This window comes from Periplaneta americana, chromosome 7 (genome assembly GCF_040183065.1).
Source record: "Periplaneta americana isolate PAMFEO1 chromosome 7, P.americana_PAMFEO1_priV1, whole genome shotgun sequence".
NCBI classification, from domain to species: domain Eukaryota; kingdom Metazoa; phylum Arthropoda; class Insecta; order Blattodea; family Blattidae; genus Periplaneta; species Periplaneta americana.
The window spans coordinates 60,367,970-60,389,238 of NC_091123.1; the positions used below are offsets into that span (position 1 = coordinate 60,367,970).

The 21,269-nt window shown below is 35.3% G+C and overlaps 2 protein-coding genes across 3 annotated transcripts in view; one reads left to right on the plus strand and one right to left on the minus strand.

Moving 5' to 3' along the window:
- LOC138703150 (acyl-CoA:lysophosphatidylglycerol acyltransferase 1-like) overlaps nucleotides 1–216 on the minus strand; it is a 30,946-nt gene extending 30,730 nt beyond the window's left edge. Inside the window, exon 1 of one of the 2 annotated variants that reach the window (XM_069830797.1) lies at nucleotides 24–216. The gene's annotated coding sequence lies outside the window, so the exon portion shown is untranslated. The remainder of the gene's footprint in view (nucleotides 1–23) is intronic. The other variant, XM_069830799.1, reaches the window with a different exon arrangement.
- Nucleotides 213–20,943, plus strand: LOC138703149 (fumarate hydratase, mitochondrial-like). Its single transcript, XM_069830795.1, has 7 exons — nucleotides 213–520; nucleotides 689–814; nucleotides 8,626–8,826; nucleotides 10,552–10,990; nucleotides 12,947–13,150; nucleotides 16,342–16,634; nucleotides 18,921–20,943. The coding sequence occupies exons 1-7, from the start codon at nucleotides 398–400 to the stop codon at nucleotides 19,050–19,052; spliced, it is 1,518 nt and encodes a 505-aa protein (XP_069686896.1). The 5' UTR covers nucleotides 213–397; the 3' UTR covers nucleotides 19,053–20,943.
- Nucleotides 20,944–21,269: the final 326 nt, after the last annotated feature.

Below are 21,269 nucleotides of genomic sequence, written 5' to 3' on the forward strand. Positions count from 1 at the left end.
GTTATATTACCGCTACAACTCACATGCGATCACCTATTATTGAATTATATCATCAGAGACTGTACTTCAGTTATAAAACAACACCACACTACACCAAATATCTATAATATTCATCACGAAATTCGCATTATTTAACACCAATGACACATTTTTCACATATAATCAACAAAACCTCTGACGAACGGGAAATATTCGTTCTGCTGCTGCCGATCTCGGCAGTGGTGCCATCTTTTGGATATCATGGTGGCAACCATACTTTTTAAATGTCCCCATTTTACATTCGGATCTCCCAATCGTCTAGTCCTGTGGTAGAATCTGCAGCAGACCACGTTTGCGTTCCGAGTTCTTAATTTCTTGCGAGTTCAATAAAAAAAAAAGGCCGTAATCCTTTAACACCATGAGTTCAACAATTCTGCAACTTTCTCGAGTTGGGAGGCGAGCAGCATTACATATGAAAAGATTTCATGGAGGAAAATTAAAAGTAACCGTATCGTATAACGCACAACAAGTATCGAATATGGTAAGATAAGTATAAGATTGCGGTGGTCACCGAGAGACCCAGAGACCATTTGTTGAAGTTATTTATAAACACTTTACCTTCTTCTGATTTCATTGATTTAATATTGTAGTTTAGTAAATTGTAATACTCTACAAAATGTATGTGATGTGTCATTTTCTTCAAATTTAGGCAAACTTCAGGACTGAAAGAGACACCCTCGGAGAAGTACAAGTACCGGCTGATAAATACTATGGTTCACAAACTGCACGATCCATTATAAATTTTCCAATTGGTGTGGAAACAGAAAGAATGCCTGTAAGTGCTGTAGTTTTTGTTTCTTTTCTGCCACTGATTTTGATTTATATTTACCATGTGGATTCACTTACAGATCTTAACCAAGGCTAATACAACGGAGAAGACTTAAGAAAATAACCTACCTGTACCGAGTAAATTTTTTTCAGCATACTTGTTTATTCAGCTGTCTGAAGACAGGTTTGAACCTCAAAAGTGACATCAATAAGGCATCACTCATAACCAGGAGTTAAAGGGGTAGGGTGGCCAGTTCCTTTTCCCTTCCATTGTGTACATAGCTGACTAGTAACATAGGCTATTACGCTAATCAGACTAAGATGTATACAAACAATAATAATTGTTCTTCCTCTGATGCATATCGTCAAGTGAAGTGTACTGCCTGATAATAGATATACATAAGTTATCAGCCAGAACCTCATTCAGAGGTATCAGTATACATGTTACATTATTTTTGCTGTATCTACGTTTAATTCATATTATACTCGGCGAATATTGTTAAATGTAATTGCTTCTAACCCGCTCCTACCCCTAATTACTCCTGTCATGCAAAACGTGCATAAGTGAGTAGTTCAAAATACCGATACGCTGGTGGCTATGTAATACATAGCAAGCAGTTTTATCATTTGAGCTATACAAAAATAATACAATAAACAGTACCGGTAAGCAGTTTAATTCAATTTACAAGCATGTACAATTCGTCAGTTGAGCTATACAAAAAATGTGCCATATACAGGGTGGAATTGAAATAATCCTCCAAATTGAAAGGGATGATAGGGTACACTGAAATGAATAGAAAACCTATATTACGTTTTGTGATTAAATTCACGGTTAATTAGAAAATTAAGTTGGAAGTTCCAGCAGTCCGGCACCTCACCACTAACACAAACACAATCCCCTTTCTTCTCGTAATATAGATGGGTAAGAGGTCAACGAACTCAGCCTACATGAATTGCCTCCCAACTCACTCTCTGGCTACAACGTTGCAATCTGGTTGCATTGTTCAGTGGTTTTTAAATTAAATTTACACGAAAACCAGCCATGCTATTGAAATGCGCCAGAGGGATATACCTATGATTCTTTATTAGATTTTCTATCAATATGGACAAAAGTCACGATTCTGTTCGCATTAGTTACCGAATAAGTGGATGTTAAACATTTGGAAAAAAAAAATTCCTGAGAAAATTATGAATTTTCCACCAATACACTTTTTGTCACATATAATATGAACTATTCTCTCTGAAAATCTGCAGCATTATTTCACTTCCACTCTATATAGCAAGCAGATTAATTAAATTTACAAGCAAATATAAACAATTTATCAGTTGATGTACAAAAATATACATTATGTAGCAAGCAGATTAATTCGATTTACAGCATATATATATATATATATATATATATATATATATATATATATATATATATAATTAATCGATTGAGCTATATAAAAATATACAGTACATAACAAGCAGATTAATTCAGTTTACAAGCATAAAGGATTATTCATCAGTTGAGCTATATAAAATTATATATAATATATAGCAATTAGATTAATTCAATTTACAAGCCTAAACAATTCATCAGTTCTGTAGAAGGTACGAGTACAACTTGAACTTAATTCGATAAGTAAGACTACCCAAAATTTTAAAAAGCTTTGTACCGAAAGGGAGAAGACAAGGAAGGCTATGAAGAGACTTTTGGAAAAGTGAGGCCGGAACAGGTTAACAAATGGTCTAACTCCATGAAATTATATGTTGGTGGTAGGCCTATTTATATGTGTGTATGTATGAGGAGCTCTGAACCAAAACCAATTGTAAAAGAATTTGAGATGGATTGTATGTTGGAGGGAACCTACATTGGGCTAAAAATATCATTTGTTTCTAACACAATTATTGTTCATCGCTGTGGAGTAATGTTAAGCTTGCATACCATGAAACGAGCATGCCAAGGCTCAAATTCTGGTTAGAACAAGTTACCTAGTTGGGGGATTTTTTCTGAGGTTTTCCTTCAACCATTTGAAGCAGAATTACTAGGTAAATTTCGGCATTGGACTTTGGGCTCATTTCACCTTCTTTTCTTTAATCATCTTTAATAGTTACAGGTTGACCAGGAGGACATGGCGGACGTGGTTCTGAGATTCGCCTACAAGTGACATCTGTCTGCGGGAGCTGCACATATCCCAGAGAAACTGCAGGAACTTCAATTAGCAGACTGCAGAAGACCAGGGAAGTGTAGCTCCCTCAGATAGATGGCACCTTGGTTAATCGATGGCAGCATGGCCGTCTCGTTAAAGAATGCAGCAGATTCTTGCACATGAATTGCGAACAGATGCCACCAATCTGAGGCGGCTGCAGGTGAACATCACAGGGACGCAGAGGTGCGGTCTCCAGTCAGAACTGGATGCTGTGGCTGAATCGATACAATGGTACCATGCAGTGAATCATGTGCTTGAAGAGCAATCCTAAATGACAAAAATCATCCCAATATAAGGAGTTTGCACAATAAGCCTAAGTCTGCGGCACTTTCCTACGGACCCTTCTCCGGGGGGGGGGGGGGGGGTAGAACAATTATTTCCGTTTGAATGGAGTTTGTGGCCGGATGCAGTTCTCTTCTGAGAGTCTGAATCCATTTCAAAGTCACTTACAATTGAAAGTGCACTTACTGAGTTACATTTTGCAATATACAGAATGTAACATAAATACTGAGTCAAACTCTAGGGTTGAATTCTCTACACCAAAACAAGAAAGAAATGATATAGGGCCTGTAAACATATGTCCGGAAATGACTGGTTTAAAAGTTATTTAGCAACAAAGACAAAATAGGCTAGTGGTGTTTTAATTCAAACTTACGGAATGGATTTACAATGACACATTAACAATGTTTTGAACTTTCAATTCACAGTATGCATAGGCATGGATCATGGACTATCCCACCCTTTCGAAAACCCCAGGACAGTGTTAAATAGTTTCACAGATTCCTACAACACGTTGATGAAGTGTCTCTTCATTTGAAATGTTTGTTACATAAATCAAGGCTTTTAGGTGTCCCCACAGATTAAATCTAAAGAATTAAGATTGGGTGAATGTGCAGGACATGAAACTATCCATCTATCATGATAGATATTAGTGAGTGCATCTCGAACATTGCTGCTAGTTTTATGATTTGATTTCCTTCGGTCTGAGAATGCCATCTAGTACAGCTGTGCAGCTGAGAATTATGCACAAGAAATATAAGATGCCTAATTATTAGTAAAACAAAGTCAATCAAATGTGTGAAACCAGGAACGTAATTTCAGTTTTTGCTTTCATGGGGTGTGGAGGCAAGATGTTTTTATGGACGACCTTATAGGGTACATCACATGATGAACTCCTTCCTTACGTCCTCTTAAATGCACTATTTTGCATATTGCAAACTGAGATAAACGTGACGATAAAAAGTGACTCCCATGATATCAGATCTGTTTCATAAGTACCGGTATTTCTTATTATTTTAAGTCCCAAATAGGACAGATACGGTTTAATCTTTTTTATGATCCAATTTACTCTACAGTACATTTTCAATTTCCACACATAGGCCTAGTTTTAACTCATTCTGTATATCAACAGTCAGTTGATACGTAATTTCCATGCATTTTAATATGATGTAGGTGCGAACAAATGAACTCGCACAATTTTACTGATAAAGAAATTTTAATTTCAATTAGGCCTAACAAAAAAACTGTACTTTATTTGCATAATAGGTAACAACCACTAGTGTAGCAAAGGTAATCTCTTGGTTTCATTTGAGTAAAGTCATTAACTAGCTTGTCAAGAGAGTTTTTTTTAACCATTTCATCACTATGTTCGTTTTTCGTCCTTTTGAGGAAGTTCGTTATATTTGAGGCTATCAAGTGCAAAACTCGTCTTATCCAGAATTTAAAAAAAATGAGTTACATATGGGATGTTGTACTTCTTGCAGCTCTCTATCTACTGATATAGTCGGTTTGTGCAAATCTTGTCTAATTCCTCTTCCATAGAGCTCAGAAAACTACTATCAAATGCAAAACTGTCCATATCCATAACAGTTTTTCCTGTTTTCTGATAAATCACTTTATCTGGATAAGGCGAGTTTTGCATTTGATAGCCTCATTTGTCTGAGTCCTCTTTATTTTGAATTAAGGTTCCAAGATAAAATTAGAAACTCAATTATACGAAAAATGATGAAATTTCAGGGTATAATTTTAGATTACATCAAAATACAGCAGTTAAAATGGTATGACCACATTCAGTGGATGGAGGATGTAACTTCAAACTAGTGTAACTGAAAATATTGAGAAAAGGATCTATGTTTATATGACATTTTTTGCTCAAAATGTCTTTGGGAATATGCTCCATAAATGGCGATAACTCCTCTTGAATCGCCCTGTATACAGTATATATACAGTATAATACACGGTCTGATCCATTTGAGAAGACATGAAATAAAATGACTATAAAATTTATAATGGGGGTGCTGTAGAATTCTTTTCAGTTGCAATGTGATGCTGAAGCATGGGAGTTCTGTATCATCATTGTTACCACATAAGAAACAAAAGAAGATACTCAGCAATGATCGAATAAACAAAATGCCATTTACTGCACAACAACAAGCAAAATGTGTCTTCTATGTCAGTGGGCAAGTGAATACCCATAATGCAATCATATGGGGACATGAAAAATCCGCATGTCTCATGAACTGGAACGGGTTAGTCCTAAAGTTAATGTTTGTTGCGCAGTAAGTTGCTATAATCGGTATGGGCTGTTTATCTTTGCAGAGGAAACAGTTCAATAGGGACCATATCTGGACATGTTGAAAAACTTTTTCGAACCACAACTGCAACAGGAAAACAACATGGGTATCGTGTTCCAACAGGATGATGCACCATCTCATTGGGCAACAGACGTATGGTTATGTGAATGATATATTTGGTAACAACTGGTGTGGTCGAGGAGAGACAATTATGTGGCCTACAAATTCCCCAGACCTGACACTTCTTTCTCTGGGGTTTCGTGAAAAATGATGTGTATGTACAGCGACCCAGGGATATTCATGATCTCAGAGCAAAGATTTTCTCAGCTTTTGAGAAAGTTACCCCTGAAATGTAGACCACACATGAGAGGAATTAGCCTCAAGATACGAACTATGTTGTGTTCGCAATGGTGGGCATGTTGAAGTTTAATTTGGACAAAACTCCCATTCTTTTAGAATGCATGTACAAATTATTTAACAATAAATAGCAACAATTCTCATTTTATCATGTTTTTATTTTATGTCTTCCCAAACAGATCACCCTGTATATTAGGAGAAAAGTTTTCCGGGCTATGAGGCAGTGGTCTGTTGGTTGTGTGACCAAACATTTCGTTCACTGCTGCGGTGAACGAAACGTTTGGTCAACAACCAACGGACCACGGCCTCATAGCCCGGAAAACTTTTCTTCTATTGACGCCGGCCGTGAAAGCCTACACCCTGTATATTAATATCAATATCAGTATTTGGTTGAACGTTGAAATAGGTGACAAAAGTCTTACACTTTTAAAAGCACAGAGATTGATCTGGATGTCACTAGACTGTCTATATTAACATTATAGTTTAAAAGAATACTTATTGCTTTCTTTACTTTTGTTTAATAGTGCTTTGTTTGTGGAAACAAAATAAAAAAAATTCTCTACAGGACATATTAAAGTTCTTCTTTACTAATTAAGGGTGCTATTCATAGACATTTTGCTAGCCCGCGCTACGACTGTGCTAAACTAGCCCCGGCTATCGACTGGTTACATGTACAGGTTTCATATCATATCATGTATCGCTAACACTGGTTTGTGAATACGAAAACGTTAGTTCGCTGATCATCCACTGGAAGCCTGTGCTAAGAATGTCTATGAATATGGCCCAATGAGTTCTGGCATTCATTTCCTCTAGTCAGTCCAGAGATTTTTCATTGCAAAAAAAACTCACTTCAAATGAACATTACTGATTGGAAGAACATGTATGTGTTAGCCATTTTTTTTTTACTTGGCACAATACATGTCTTCAAAACAGTGTCCCAGCTTTCTTGTGAAACTGTTAGATTTTTCAGTCTCGGAATCAGTATGAAATTTCAGAATATAAAATTGCAGTGAACAAAATTCCGGACATTAAGCATCCTGAAAACAATAATTTAATTTTTTTCCTGCATTGGGAACTGATTTCCTGACAATCCAGAAAAATTTCAGATGGTTGGCAACCAATTCACGATCAAACTCGCTTAATGATAGCCCATCAAAATTAAACCATGATCTTATGTTAGTCAGCAGCTGGGCTAGAGGATGCTGGTTACAGCAATTTCTGTAAAACTATGCACTTTAATTGCATCTTTGTTTGTGGAATTTCATTGTCTGCCATCTTAAGTTTCTTGCCTTCAAATCTTAAAATGTAACCCGCTATTATTTCGTATAATTTAAAATGGTAGAAGTCAGTGGCGCAATGGTTAGCATGTCTGATTGTGAAATGGCGGGTCTGGGTTCAAATCCTGATAGGGACAAGTTGGGGTTTTTTTCCGAAGTTTTCCCTTAACCAATTGAAGCAGAATTGATGGGTAACTTTAGGCTTTGGACTTCTGACTAATTTCGTCATCATTTATTCACATGTTGTTATCATTATTACCATAGCCTGAGTTAAATTCACGATGCAGTGTGCTGTATATGTACAAGAGCGTGACTTTTTTTGCAACTTATACCATTCACAGAAGAGGAGTGGTAAAGCACAATAAGCCGCAGGCTGTGATGCAAGCCTTCAGGGCTCTCCTCTGTATAAAAGGGTGGAAAAAATAGGTACAGCACTAACAAGTAGCATCATTTCGGCTTTCTTTGTTGATACTTTCATGTTAAAATTATTTTTGAAGTTTCATTGTGGTAACTTCCAGTTCACATTCAGACTTTGAGATCATGGTTTGGACAGCTACCCAGAAATTTTCTATCTACCAAGTTGTAAGAAAGGATCATACAATAAATTGTTCTACTGTCTTTTAAAAAATTCTAAAAATTGCAATATACGTGTTTATTATCAACTGGAACCTGTGTATTAGTAATTATGCTGTAGAAGATTAAAGATCTTAACAGTTTTGTAGTTTAACTTTATATGTAGCCTAATGAGCCTTATATGATAAAATTTATAATAGGATACAGTATAATGTTGTTTTTGTTGTTTTATAATGTCAGGCGTTTGACAATAGTCATATTTGACCTCTTGCACTCCAATATTTTTCAAAGATATTGTCATGGTCAGCCACTGAACCACAGATTTTGAAGTGTTCCGAATCCATTTCTTGGTTTGAGTGCACAATGGGCAGTTAGGGGACTGATATATTCCAATTCTATGCAGGTGTTTGCCCAAACAGTCATGGTCTGTTGCCAATCTAAATGCAGCTACAGACGATTTTCGTGGTAAATTTGGAATTAACTGTGGGCTATGATGCAGAGAGTTCCATTTTTTTCCCTTGAGATTGTGTTATTAAATTTTGTTTGTTGAAGTCTAAGTATGTAGATTTAATAAATCTTTTCACAGAATATATAGATTTAGTAACAGGTGTGTAAGTAATACAGTATAATGTAAAAATAAGACTTACCATTAGATGACATAGTTTTCCATGATGGAATTCTTGATGATCCATGTGGAAGTAGTTGTGATATTTGTATGTCGTTTCCTTTATCATTTTACAGGTTTTCTGTTAGTAATTCATCTTCTATATACATTATGTTTTCGCAGTAATTATTATGGTCCTCATTAATTACGATTATTTGTTTATTTTTGTTTTACAGTTTCCTGTAATTACTGCAATGGGAATTTTGAAGAAAGCGGCTGCTATTGTAAATAAAGATTATGGTTTGGATCCAAAGGTAGCAGATGCCATATCCAAGGCTGCAGATGATGTTATCAGTGGAAAACTGTATTGTGATCATTTTCCTCTTGTAATATGGCAGACAGGTTCAGGAACGCAAACAAACATGAATACAAATGAGGTGAGGTATTGCATAAGGCCATAGCTTAGGTATAAAAAATAATTTTACTGTTTTAAATGTTGTGTAATATTTACTCAAATACACGAAAAATATGTTTAATTTGTAATTGTTTGTAATATTGGTGTCATTCTGCCAACTAAGTGATGTTCGTTGAATATATGGAATAACTTAATTTAGAAAACTTCCCTCACTAGAGGGTTGCCACATTGACAAAGTGACACAAACAACTTGAAAATTTATAACAAAATCTAATATAAAAATACAACAATTTTAGCCCTAATATATAAAAGAATGTAGCCTACAAAAGTAACAGAAATGATGGAGTATGATTTCCTTTTACACAAAAATATTAAAATTTACACTTACTGCCAAAGAAATTGTTTTTGAATATCGAAATAGACCCCTTAAGCGCAGCAATCACAATATCTAAAAGATATGACTTCTGTAATTCTTGTGAAGTCCAAAACTGCGCCAGAAATTTGAGAATAGTTCATGTCACAACCATTAAGTCAACAACATTAATACTGTCTAGCTTGTATTTGGTTTTGTTATATGTGACAGTAGGCTCATATATGCTCTTCTCTGGCTGTCCTACATGAGACTCAAAGCAGAGAGTAGGATCCAATATTAATCCATGTTTCTTAGATGGTCTGAACGCGAAGATATCAGTGCGTCTGCTAGTGCCATCAGTGGCCAAATCAGACCTCCTCATAAACAATGTAGCCATAATCCTGCATAGCATGAGCCATCATGCCCGAATGATATGGCTTCTATTTCGTAGAACCTCCCCATATGAACAGAATCCCAGGATGTGTGCAAGGGTTTCATGCTCCTTGCTGCAATGCTTGCAGAGGGTACTGTCCTGAGATCTGCCTGGTAGAAAACGCACTGCACAAACATTTGCTGTCATTATTATAGCTTCTCTTCATTCGGAGCATGATAAGCCATGATCATCAATCCATTCTACTATATTTGCAGACGTATACTCCTTATAAAGGGCAACACCTTTTCCTTTATGAGGAAGTTGGCTCCATAAGATAGCTTCTTGTTCCTGTAACTGGTGTCGGACTTTCTTTGCGTCAAGGAGGAGACTATTAGGATTAGTGTTGCCCACTTTATTTTAAAAAAATTTTATATATATAACTATGTTTTACAACACAGTCTTGACAGAATGGTTGTTGATTGTAAAGTTGCAAATCAAATCATAGTTGTAGTTACATCCAGTACTTTGCTTCTGGCAAAATGTGCTAGAACGCCCAGTTTTTCTTTGCAAAATTCTGGAAAAAATATGTGCGTGCAGCTATATGTGTGTGTGTTTTTTTTTTTATCAATTGAGACGTACTATTGAACCTGCCAGTACTATTGATTATTGAAAGTCGAGTCGATATTTCGAGCTCCATTATCACAAAATCACTTGAAAAGCATTCCTTAAACTGGGTTTCCTTAAAAGCTGGAATTATTGCATTATTCTTACGACAGTTTGACTGAGACTTAACAGATTATTCCTTAAAAACGAGAATATTAAAACAGGGTTTTACTCTAAAATTCTTATGCTTATTTTACAAATTCTTGTGCCTATTATATAAAATTATAATTTAAAATGGGAAATAGTAATATGAAACCTATCAATAAAATGAATAACGTGTATGTTACGTTATTTATTATTTTATGAGATTTGTACATAAAGTAATATTGTTGCGATTAACTTTTTTTTTTTTCCCCCAGGTAATCAGTAACCGTGCCATTGAAATCTTGGGAGGTAAACTTGGTTCCAAAACTCCTGTCCATCCAAATGATCATGTCAACAAGAGTCAAAGCTCAAATGATACTTTCCCCACTGCTATGCACATTGCTGTAGCATTAGAAATTCATCATACTTTGATGCCAGGTCTAGACGTATTGCAGAAAGCATTGGCATTGAAAGCCCAAGAATTTGAAAAAATAATTAAAATAGGAAGGACTCACCTTATGGACGCAGTGCCCCTGACATTAGGACAAGAATTCAGTGCTTATGCTACTCAAATGCAATATGGGATAGACAGAGTGAAGGACACTCTGCCAAGACTGTACCAGTTGGCATTAGGAGGAACAGCTGTGGGCACTGGTCTCAACACGAGAATTGGATTTGCTGAGAAGTGTGCTTCTAAGATTAGTGAGCTCACAGGTAAAGAATCTTATATCCTTTATTAAACAGCATTGAAAGTCAACCAGTTTGGTAGCATTCTTCATCCGATTTATGACACCAAACAGTTAATATCTTTGGAGGCTTAATGAAACACACAAGATATCTTTTCTTTTGGCCGACAAAGCCTACATTTGAGGATTTCTGTCACCGAGTATGATTGTGTGCGTGTTTTGTGTGTGTACAATGTCCTGTCAGTAAATTCATCACAATCTTAAGTTGATTCTTTTTAGAGCCTGGACTGCTTAGTGATATTCTTAAAAAGTCTTTTAATCATTTCCTGTGTTTAATATTCACGCAGGAAATCTTCGAACCCCTCTTTTACACTTTTCAAAGGACTCTGAAAAAAATTATGTAAATTGAGGGAAAGTGTAAAATCAGTTACTTGCGTTATTTGAAATTAACCAAGTAACCAGCTTTCAATAGATGAAGAGAGATTCCAAGCTTCTTGTTTACCCATCATTGTTTCATTGCGATAACATAAGTTTCTTGTTAATCAATCATTATTTTAGTTTCTTGTTAATTTAGCATTATTTCATCTTGTCAATGACAACAGTCCTAAAGTACCGTGAATAAAGTGTTGTGTAGTATAAAACAAATTTTCGTAAGCCTGACTGATCAGACTAGCTACATGTATATGCATTTTGATGTTTCTAAGTTTTTCTTCCATTTCCCAGATGACTGTTGATGTAGTTTGTTCAAATACTTCTCAGGACTTAAAAAAGGTTTTGCACTTTAGCCAACGAAATGCTCTAGTTCGAAAGTTTTTCTTTTTTTCTTTTTTTTTTTTTTCTATTTGAATTGTTTTATAATTCAATAATATAAATTTTATAAAACTGACAAATCCTGTAAATAATGGGTATTCATAATATATGTTTAAAATTATCAGATTGGCAGCCTTTACTGTATAACCAATAACCATTTCTTCCCATCATTCCCATCGGAATACAGCTACTCAGCATTGCCAACTTCAGTGACAAGTTGCTAGATCTAGCAGTTTTGAGAGGAGTGTCTAACGACAAAAATTACGAAACAGCGACCAAGACTTTTCTGGAGTTTTTATTAATCATTTGGTGACAAAGTTAGCTATTTTTATTTTGTCATTTTAACTATTTATAATAAGCTGTATTTGGAAACTGTAATATTTTTTATTTTGACATTTTTAATATTATGATAGAGAAAATATTTTACTTGGTACAATTTCAAAACTTTATAAGAACAAACCTACACAACGTATCATGACATCTTGGGTAATCCTCTGCATCATCTTTCCTCTGACGAATTCTTGATGTTGTTAAATGGTGCATTATTTACTTACTTATGACTTTTAAAGAGTCTGGAGGTTCATTGCTGCCCTCACATAAGCCTTCCATGGGCCCCTATCCTGAGCAAGATTAATCCAGTCACTACCATCATATCCCACCTTTCTCAAATCCATTTTAATCCAATGGTGCAGTATTTCATCATGTAAATTATTGCGTTGGTCGAATACCAGTACTTTTCAGGTTAATGGTATCAGTGAGTTCAATGGCCAAAATGTTTCAGTGCTGTTACAGTTCATTGCTGAAAATTAAATCGAAAATATTCCACAAAAATAGTGTATTATACAGGACTTGAGAGCAACAAACGGGGTATTTTATAAAGGCGTTATATATGAAATGTGCAGGGACCAGACAAAAAAGCGTATTACATGGGATAGCGTAATAAGTCTTATCCAGGTTTTACTGTAATAAAATCTGTCAGACATGCATTTTCCCTCTTTATTCTCCAACTTTAATCCGTGATAAGCAGCGAAATTGGAAATAAGTAACAATTATTTAAGATATAATGGAGACAGGAGAAAAGCAAGAGAGAGAAAAAGAGAGAAGGAGGAAGGGAGAGTGAGATATATTATATTATGATATTATTTAGTCACAGTGTATCTTCGTTTCTTTGCAGGTCTTCCATTTGTCTCTGCTCCAAATAAATTCGAAGCTCTTGCAGCACATGACTCTATGGTAGAAGTGTCTGGAGCTCTCAACACAATTGCCTGTAGTTTAATGAAGATTGGCAATGACATAAGACTGCTTGGGTCTGGACCTCGTTGTGGACTGGCCGAGATCATGTTGCCTGAAAATGAACCTGGGAGTAGCATCATGCCAGGTGAGCCAGCTCCTATTTAGTAACATACTTCAAGTTTAATTTTTATCACTTTATTTATTACTTCCGAAATGCTAGGAGTGATCTGAATTATTTCTAATATAATGTAGAAGGCAAGATTTGAAAAATTTGAAAGTGAAAAGAAAATCAAAACAGTTAAACAAATGTCTTCATCAGCTGGTCTAATCATGCAGTCTGTTAAGGTATCCCCTTCACGTGCCATGAAGGCACTTGTGGGGGGTGGGGGAGGCATGAAGGTAGAACCCCATTCTCTCTCATTTCCGTGACCTCGGCACTAGAATGAGGTGGTGTGGTTGGCACCATGCTCCAATTGTGTTTTACCCACAGGAAAGACCCGTACTCAATTTGATAGAAGACTGAATGAACCTGGAGGCCATTCTGGAAGTACCTCCTTTAATGATTTGATTACTAAATGAGGTGATAAAGCTAATGTGACCATATTCATAAAATTACTTAATCTGTAGATCTGTACTTAGAGTCTGCTACTTTGTGAAAGAGTATTATATTGTATTTATTTACATTCCATGGTATTTGTACATCGCTTCACAGCTAGAATATGGAACATGTAAAAGAAATCTTAATAGTACTATAAAGTCTTAATTATAGTCACGGTTTAGTTGAAATACTTGGGTTGGATAAAAAGTAATGGCAACAGTTCGATATTGGATAAAAAGTAATGGCAACAGTTCGATATTTCTGACATGGCTTTATTCACAAGGGTACAACATTTACGTACCTTCTATATAGTCACCCCCCTTATTTATTACCTTTTGCCAAATGTTTGGAAGGTGTCTTACACCATCAGCGCGTCCATCTTTGTTGATGTTCCGTATTGACCGCCCTAAAGCATGGATAAGTTCATCTCTGGTATTGTACCGGGTCCCTCGCAGTGATTCTTTCACTTTGGTGAAAAGATCGTAATCGCATGGGTTATATCGGGTGAGTACGGTGGATGTTCCAGTAGTCCGCGTTTTCCGTCTGCCTTGGAGGTACAGCGTGGTGCAGTATTACCCCATCAATGTCATACGCCACAATGAACATCACCTTCACAGCACTTTGTGTAGGGTGCACTTTCTTTGGACGAGGAGAACCGGGATGCTTCCATTCATTTGATTGGCATTTCAAGTTTGGTTCATACAAGCGAGTCCAGGTTTCGTCCATAGCGACGATTCGTCCAAGAATGTCGTCACCTTCCCTTTGGTACCGGTGCAACAAGGCCTCCCCGGAACACTTTAACCCATCGTGCAACTGTGCGATATGGCAATGCTGCATCGCCACATGCTTCACGCAGTCCCTGAAAACATTCTTATGCACGATGACCTCGTGCCATTTCAATTTTGATCCAGGAACATTGCTCTAGTTTTGTAAGAATGGTCTTAGGGTGCTCGCACTATCCCTATGAAAGTGAACGTTCTACATACTGCAGTAGATTGATGGAGTACTGTCGCCGCTAGCTGCACTAACTCATCTAACAGTCCTTGTTCATGTCCACACAGCTGGCAGCTCTCGAATGCACCGTCACATGACAGCAGTGTTGCCATTACTTTTTATCCAACCTATGTATATGCAGAAGAGTTTTACAATATAATCTACTAGTACAACACAAAGGTTTAGTATCAATACTTAATACAAGACAGAAATATTCATGAAGTGTTTTTGAATGTCATAAATTCATGTACAGAATAGAAGGTGTAAGAAATTAGGGATTGATTAATTAATTAATGTCTAAAGGTGACACAATATCGTTTTCCCATACTGATGTGACATGATCATGATTATTACAATATATTGTTGACTTTGTATTAGAAATTAGAAATTTTCATCTGGAAAAATGATCAGGATGATGACAGTGAGGATATGTTGCGTCATTTTAAGAAACTGTACATGTAAATTTACGAATCCAAACCTGTAAGAGTTCACATTCAGACTCGTTTTTAACTTGGAATGTTATTGTCCATTAACATTTCCCAATACTCTGCATCTTGCAGCTTAGTAGGAGCATGCTGATACAACTCGCAACATGCATAACGATCTTAATTTATTTCATACACATCATAACGTACAAACATCCGTACAGTCACAAAACTACCAACCAACTTAAATGTTCCACGTAATTATTCTCGGAATCCTCGTCATCTTTTTTGTACTTATTTCCATTACATAAGCCAGTGGTTTCCAACCTTTTTTGACTGATGACACACTTTACTGAACGCCTACAATATCGTGACACACTTATTTGTTTTTATTAATAATAAAAATAGTGCTTTATTATAGTTTTTGAAAACTCACCTATTTGAAATAATGTGCAGTCTGCACTTTGGGGATTGCACAGAGTTTATCTATATGTGATCTCATGATTGACAAGCCAACACGTAAGTCGTCTTCAAGATGCAGGAGTCAGTTCCTTTGTTTAGAGTTCACTATTTTCATGGTAGAAAATGCTGATTCACAAAGTATGACTTTGAAAACGGAAGTTCTAAATATCTTTTCAGTTTATTTGGCACCATCGACTGATTTCACAAAACATTTCCGTATATAAGACACTCGGGATTTTGTTTATATTCATCTTCACGTCACATAAAATCATATTGCAAGTATTCATCACTATATTTACAAAATGCAGTAGGTACGTTTTTGTGAACCCTGAAAGGAATTTTCGCTCACATTATTTGAATTAGAACTGTTGTCATCTAACTCAGAACTTGATTCAGATTGTCTTTTTCGAATTAAAAATTTTTCAGTGATAAAATCTAAATAAAGCACTTTTGATAAAATAGCCTAGTCACACTATCACCCGCTTACATGTATATACTGAAACTGACCAATATGTTCTTATGATTCTAAACTTCGTTTATTACTAAGTGGAAAGAGTAAACGAATTACTAAGCACTGTTACAGGTGTTCACTTTCATTCAAATTGTCGTCAGGCAGAAAAATTAAACTGAGCATTGTTTAATTGGTAAAGTCTGTCTCAAAATAAAATTATCATATCAAAGACTTCGTTGTAAATAAAAAAAATGTATTGTAAAGAGACTTTTTGAATGGCATAAAATGTATTTTTCACTTCCAAAATTTTGTGACACATGGTTGGAAACCACTGACATAAGTCGTTGTCAATAACATTTTGTACTCTAAAATATTTGAAACAAACTTATCATATGCTTAATTTATAGGCAAAGTGAACCCAACACAATGTGAGGCCATTACAATGGTGGCAGCACAGGTCATGGGTAATCATGTTGCCGTAACTATTGGAGGTAGTAACGGTCACTTTGAACTCAATGTCTTCAAGCCACAAATGGTCTCAAATGTCTTGCGATCAATAAGACTTATTGGTGACAGTTGCAAGGCATTCACAGACAACTGTGTGTCTGGCATCAAAGCGAATGAAGAAAGAATTTCAAAACTCTTGAATGAATCATTGATGTTGGTCACAGCTCTGAATCCACATATTGGTTATGATAAGGTAAGTAACATAATGCTATATTTAATGGAAGTTGTATGTTGCACAAAATGTGAGAGACAAGGGTGACGAAAAGGAGAACAATGCTGGAAACAGAGAATGTAAAATTTTCTTTGGAGAGGAGCAAGATGTTGCAGACCTAAACATAATTTTATTGTGATATTGCCAGTTTTCATATATCACAAATTTAATGTCGTCCTATGAAAGTGATACTATCCTGGCTGCTAGATTTGAAATTGGTAAAATTCATTGGCATAACTTTCTTTAATAATGGAAGTAAAATGGAAGGTTCTTTATAAGAGGGCTTTCCATAAAATTTACTGATTGTAAAGCAGCTGCTTAAAGAAATGTTTGAACCTAAGTGTCAATAGGAACTATGGAGAAAATAAAATCAAATTATTGCAATAATAGCGTATGGTAGTGTATAATTAAAACATCATAATGTGTATTATACAATAATGGTAAGTTTTTGAAAGTCACGTTGTCAAGATTATTACAATGTTATTGTACCTGAAAGTTCTTGTACAGTGATAATAGGATCGAAGTATAGTATAAAAATATGGCTGTGTTATTTCATATAAAATTTCATCATCATCTGGGATACTGGCACAAACTGATGGATTCCATATATTTGTTACATTGATATTCATTACTTTTGTTTTCGCAATCATTGCCAACATACCTTCTGTAATATCCACTAATTACTTTGCTGTGACTAATGTTGGAATTTGAAAATATACTTCTTAGGGGCCTGGTTTCTTTCATTCCAAGTTGGGTTCGATTCCTGGACAGAAACATTATAAAAATCAAGGAATATTCTAGCACAGTGGGCTTTCCTCGACATTTTCATATTCAGTGATTACGTAACCCAACAATACCACCACCTTGATGTTGCACTACACGGGAAAATACTCCTTCCTTCGGTTCAAGATAAATCTGTGAACCTATCTATCAATGCATACTAAAAGCCTGAATAAACCAAATCTAACCTGTCACTGATTCTCGACCTTATGAAAACTTGCTTGTTTATTTTTCTAAGATATTGTATATTTCTAACATTATATCACCTCTCAGCTTCATTTTATCGGGAAAATAGATAAATCTGTGTGTTCTAATCAACATTTTCTTACAATTTCAGTGATAGTGCAATATTTGGTGATTTTTCTGTACTGCTAATGCAGTAATTGGTGATTCATTTTTGTACTGTTGGTAGTAATGGCGGACCCATCAGCTTGCTCTAGTATACCTTCTTCTTCTTCTTCTTCCATCCTTTTGGGAGTTTATGTAGAATCTTCGTACCAGTACAGTTTTACGAGTTCTGCTGGCTGTTGTCTTTTGCTGTTCAGTTCGTTATAGATGAGAAAATCTTTCATATCCTTTGTTCTTATTTCAGTCTATAATTTCGTGCATTCTTCGATATGTGAAGCTTCGCCCTATAAAAAGGGGAAACTAGACAGTCATGTTCTGTTTTCTTTTTCCAAACATTACTATAATTTCTTTGAATTAAATACTATTATAGTCACAATCATGCCATGGTATGAAAGAAAAATTTCACAACCTCGAGTGGGAATCGAACCTGCGACTTCCTGGTCTCCGGTCAGGCACTCTACCACTGAACTATCGAGTTCGTCTCATGCCAAAGGCTCGGAATTATCCTTTCATACTGGCGACTCTGTTATAGAGTACTGTCCATAGCGTCTGATCTTAGTCAGCACTGCTTATGGCTGGAAAGAAACTTCACAAATGTAATCTTCATCTTACGATGTTTGGGTGACGTATATACGTCCGTTGATGTGACATATTAATGAATTAAATACTATTATAGTCACAATCATGCCATGGTATGAAAGAAAAATTTCACAACCTCGAGCGGGAATCGAACCTGCGACTTCCTGATTGTGACTATAATAGTATTTAATTCATTAATATGTCACATCAACGGACGTATATACGTCACCCAAACATCGTAAGATGAAGATTATAATTTTTTTTGTTTTGTTTTGAGGATCAGGATATATTAAATTTTGGTATCTTAACTGACCGTTTCTCTTCTGCTGAATCTGCCTGTTTTTTTTTTTGCCCATTCCTTCAATATCTTATTCTTACGTAGTGCATTGATTTTTTATGCTGCTAATTTGTGATTTTTTTTCATTCCTTTGTTTCGCATATGAGAAGTAGCCACTGAAAAGTTATATTATTACAGTTAAATGTTTTAGAACTTTCTTCATTTAATTATTCATGTTCTCACATAAGAGTTAGAGTATGATTAATGCATTTTTGTTTGCGTAGGCTGCCACAATTGCCAAGACTGCACACAAGGAAGGTACAACTTTGAAGGAAGCAGCATTGAAACTTGGTTATCTTACTGAAGAGGAATTTGCGAAATTTGTCCGACCACAGGATATGTTGGGACCTAAGTAAAACAGTCTCAACGAATCTACAGTATACATATAGTACCTGTGGTTTTACGACCTTTGCCACATGGTCTTTTAGTTTATAACGCTTTTTGTCTTCTTTCATCACTGAGACATGAAGAGTACATAAATTGAAAGAGGAATGAGAAGAAGTGGCAATGTTGGTAAATGATTTACGTTCACTGTAAGCAATTATTGGATATTTTTGCAGTGTGTTTGTCATCATATTGTTGAAACTTTACTGCAGCTCTTGGGAGCTGTTTATACAGAGAATCCGTACTTGTTATCTAAACAAGTAATTTTAAGAAAAATTATCACACATTTCTAGATCTGATATTTGCATTCCACAAATTGGTCTGATTTAACAGAAAGGCTTTATGTTGTATGACAATAATGATTACGTGATTATAATGTGTCCCTCTATTGTATGTGAATGTCAAAAGTTAAATTATTATTGTATATTTTCCACAGAGTTTTTTTTTATTTCTCTCTCTTTTTGCAAACGGTTTTCGAGGTGATGAGTAAGAACTTAATCGTATTACTTATTATAATTTCATTCAGGGCCAGCCTCGTGGTCTAGTGATCATAGCTTCTGGTTATAGTTCATGAGGTCCCGGGTTCGATTCCCAGTTAGAGCATAGGAATTTTTCCTTAAAGAGGATTATTCCTGTGTTCGTCCATGGTCTGGAATTTAGGTTAAATTTAGATCTAAGACCTCTCCTGGCACCACATAATCATAATCATTCTATCATATCATTGGGGTATTGTAACTCTACTTTCCAGGTGCTCCAACCTCAGAAGTGGGTTACTCCTAAGCCACTGCCAGGAGAGGACACCAGAAATGTCGAAAAGACAACCTGGGGACATTGGTTAAAAAAAATAATAATAATTTAATTCGTATAATTTTCTTGAAAATGTTCAAATCTCATTGAATCAAATTTTGACGAAAAAATAGTCCTCGAAATAAGAAAAACCTTAAATTGTGCAAACCTGAAGACAGTTCAGCTACAGAAAACCACTCTAAATATGGATAAATATTTATTTACTACAAATTGTTCAAGGTAAATTTTCAGATCTGACTTTTCTGCCATCAAGACAGCTGACAAATGTTTGAAAGACACTTAAACTACATTAAGTCAAAATAAACTCTGTTGCCATAATTATTAGTAAACAAATTCATAATCTTAATTAATATAACCACACCAAAAGAAATTACATTGCAACCAAAAATACTCAAAATTGCCCCAGCAAAAAATGAGATACAGAAAATAATTATGAATAAAAAAAAATGAAATTACATGGTTAGTCTAATTGTTACTTCGTGATGAAACTTTCAGTCGACATCTGGAATACAGTTTCCTTTAGAATGAAAGTATCTTGTGTGACATTGCCTCTTGGCTCACAAAAGATTTGTATGACATTCAAGCAAGTAATTCAGTAAGAAAAGGCTTTTGTGTCACCTGCCTACAGTTTCTAATTTTACATACAGATGGCTCTACCAGCTAATATTTGGTGGTACTTCTGATATTTAAAATAAAAATAATGTGAAAGCCATGCCTCAGAGTACTCTGTAATGGATGCCATGAACAAAATCACTATCTGACTCCTGTGAATTTCATGCACATAATAATAACAACCAGACTAATGTACTATGGGGCAAGCAAAATTAATGCATAATATTTGTAAAATACAGACAACACATATTACTTGCGGTATCCTTGAAATTTTTACCTAAAAGCTGTTTCCTTCATTTCCTTGGTTCTGTTTTAGTGAAAGAGTAATGTATGAATATAGTACTTAACTCATTGTTACTGCTTCTTGAAATATCCTCTTTATTATAAAATTTTGTATGTATATATACTTAGCGTTATTATAAATTTCTTACCATTTTATTATATGATATTTTACTTTATTCATTTCTTTAATTAGTATGAGATGCAGAAAAAAAATCGTAATATTTCTTTAAATCATACAGTTCTCTGAGTAGTGCAAAATGAGCAACAAAAATGGCCATGGGAAAAAATACTTCTCCAAAGAGATGCAACAAGTGAAAAATTTGAATGCTGTCTACTGGAAAGCAAGAAACAAGATGAAGTGGTCTCAAACATGGCCATTGGAAACCAACAAACCAACATTTCGTAATGATAAATTACGAGTGAACTGGAAGAGAGTAACAGAAAATCACCTAGAAAGTAATGCCTGGCATTTTTTTTGCATAAGAGCA

Coding starts and splice junctions, on each gene's coding strand:
- LOC138703149 (XM_069830795.1), top strand. CDS start 398: ATGAGTTCAACAATTCTGCAACTTTCTCGAGTTGGGAGGCGAGCAGCA. Junction 521..688: donor CACAACAAGTATCGAATATG/GTAAGATAAGTA, acceptor CTTCAAATTTAG/GCAAACTTCAGGACTGAAAG. Junction 8,827..10,551: donor CAAACATGAATACAAATGAG/GTGAGGTATTGC, acceptor TTTTTCCCCCAG/GTAATCAGTAACCGTGCCAT.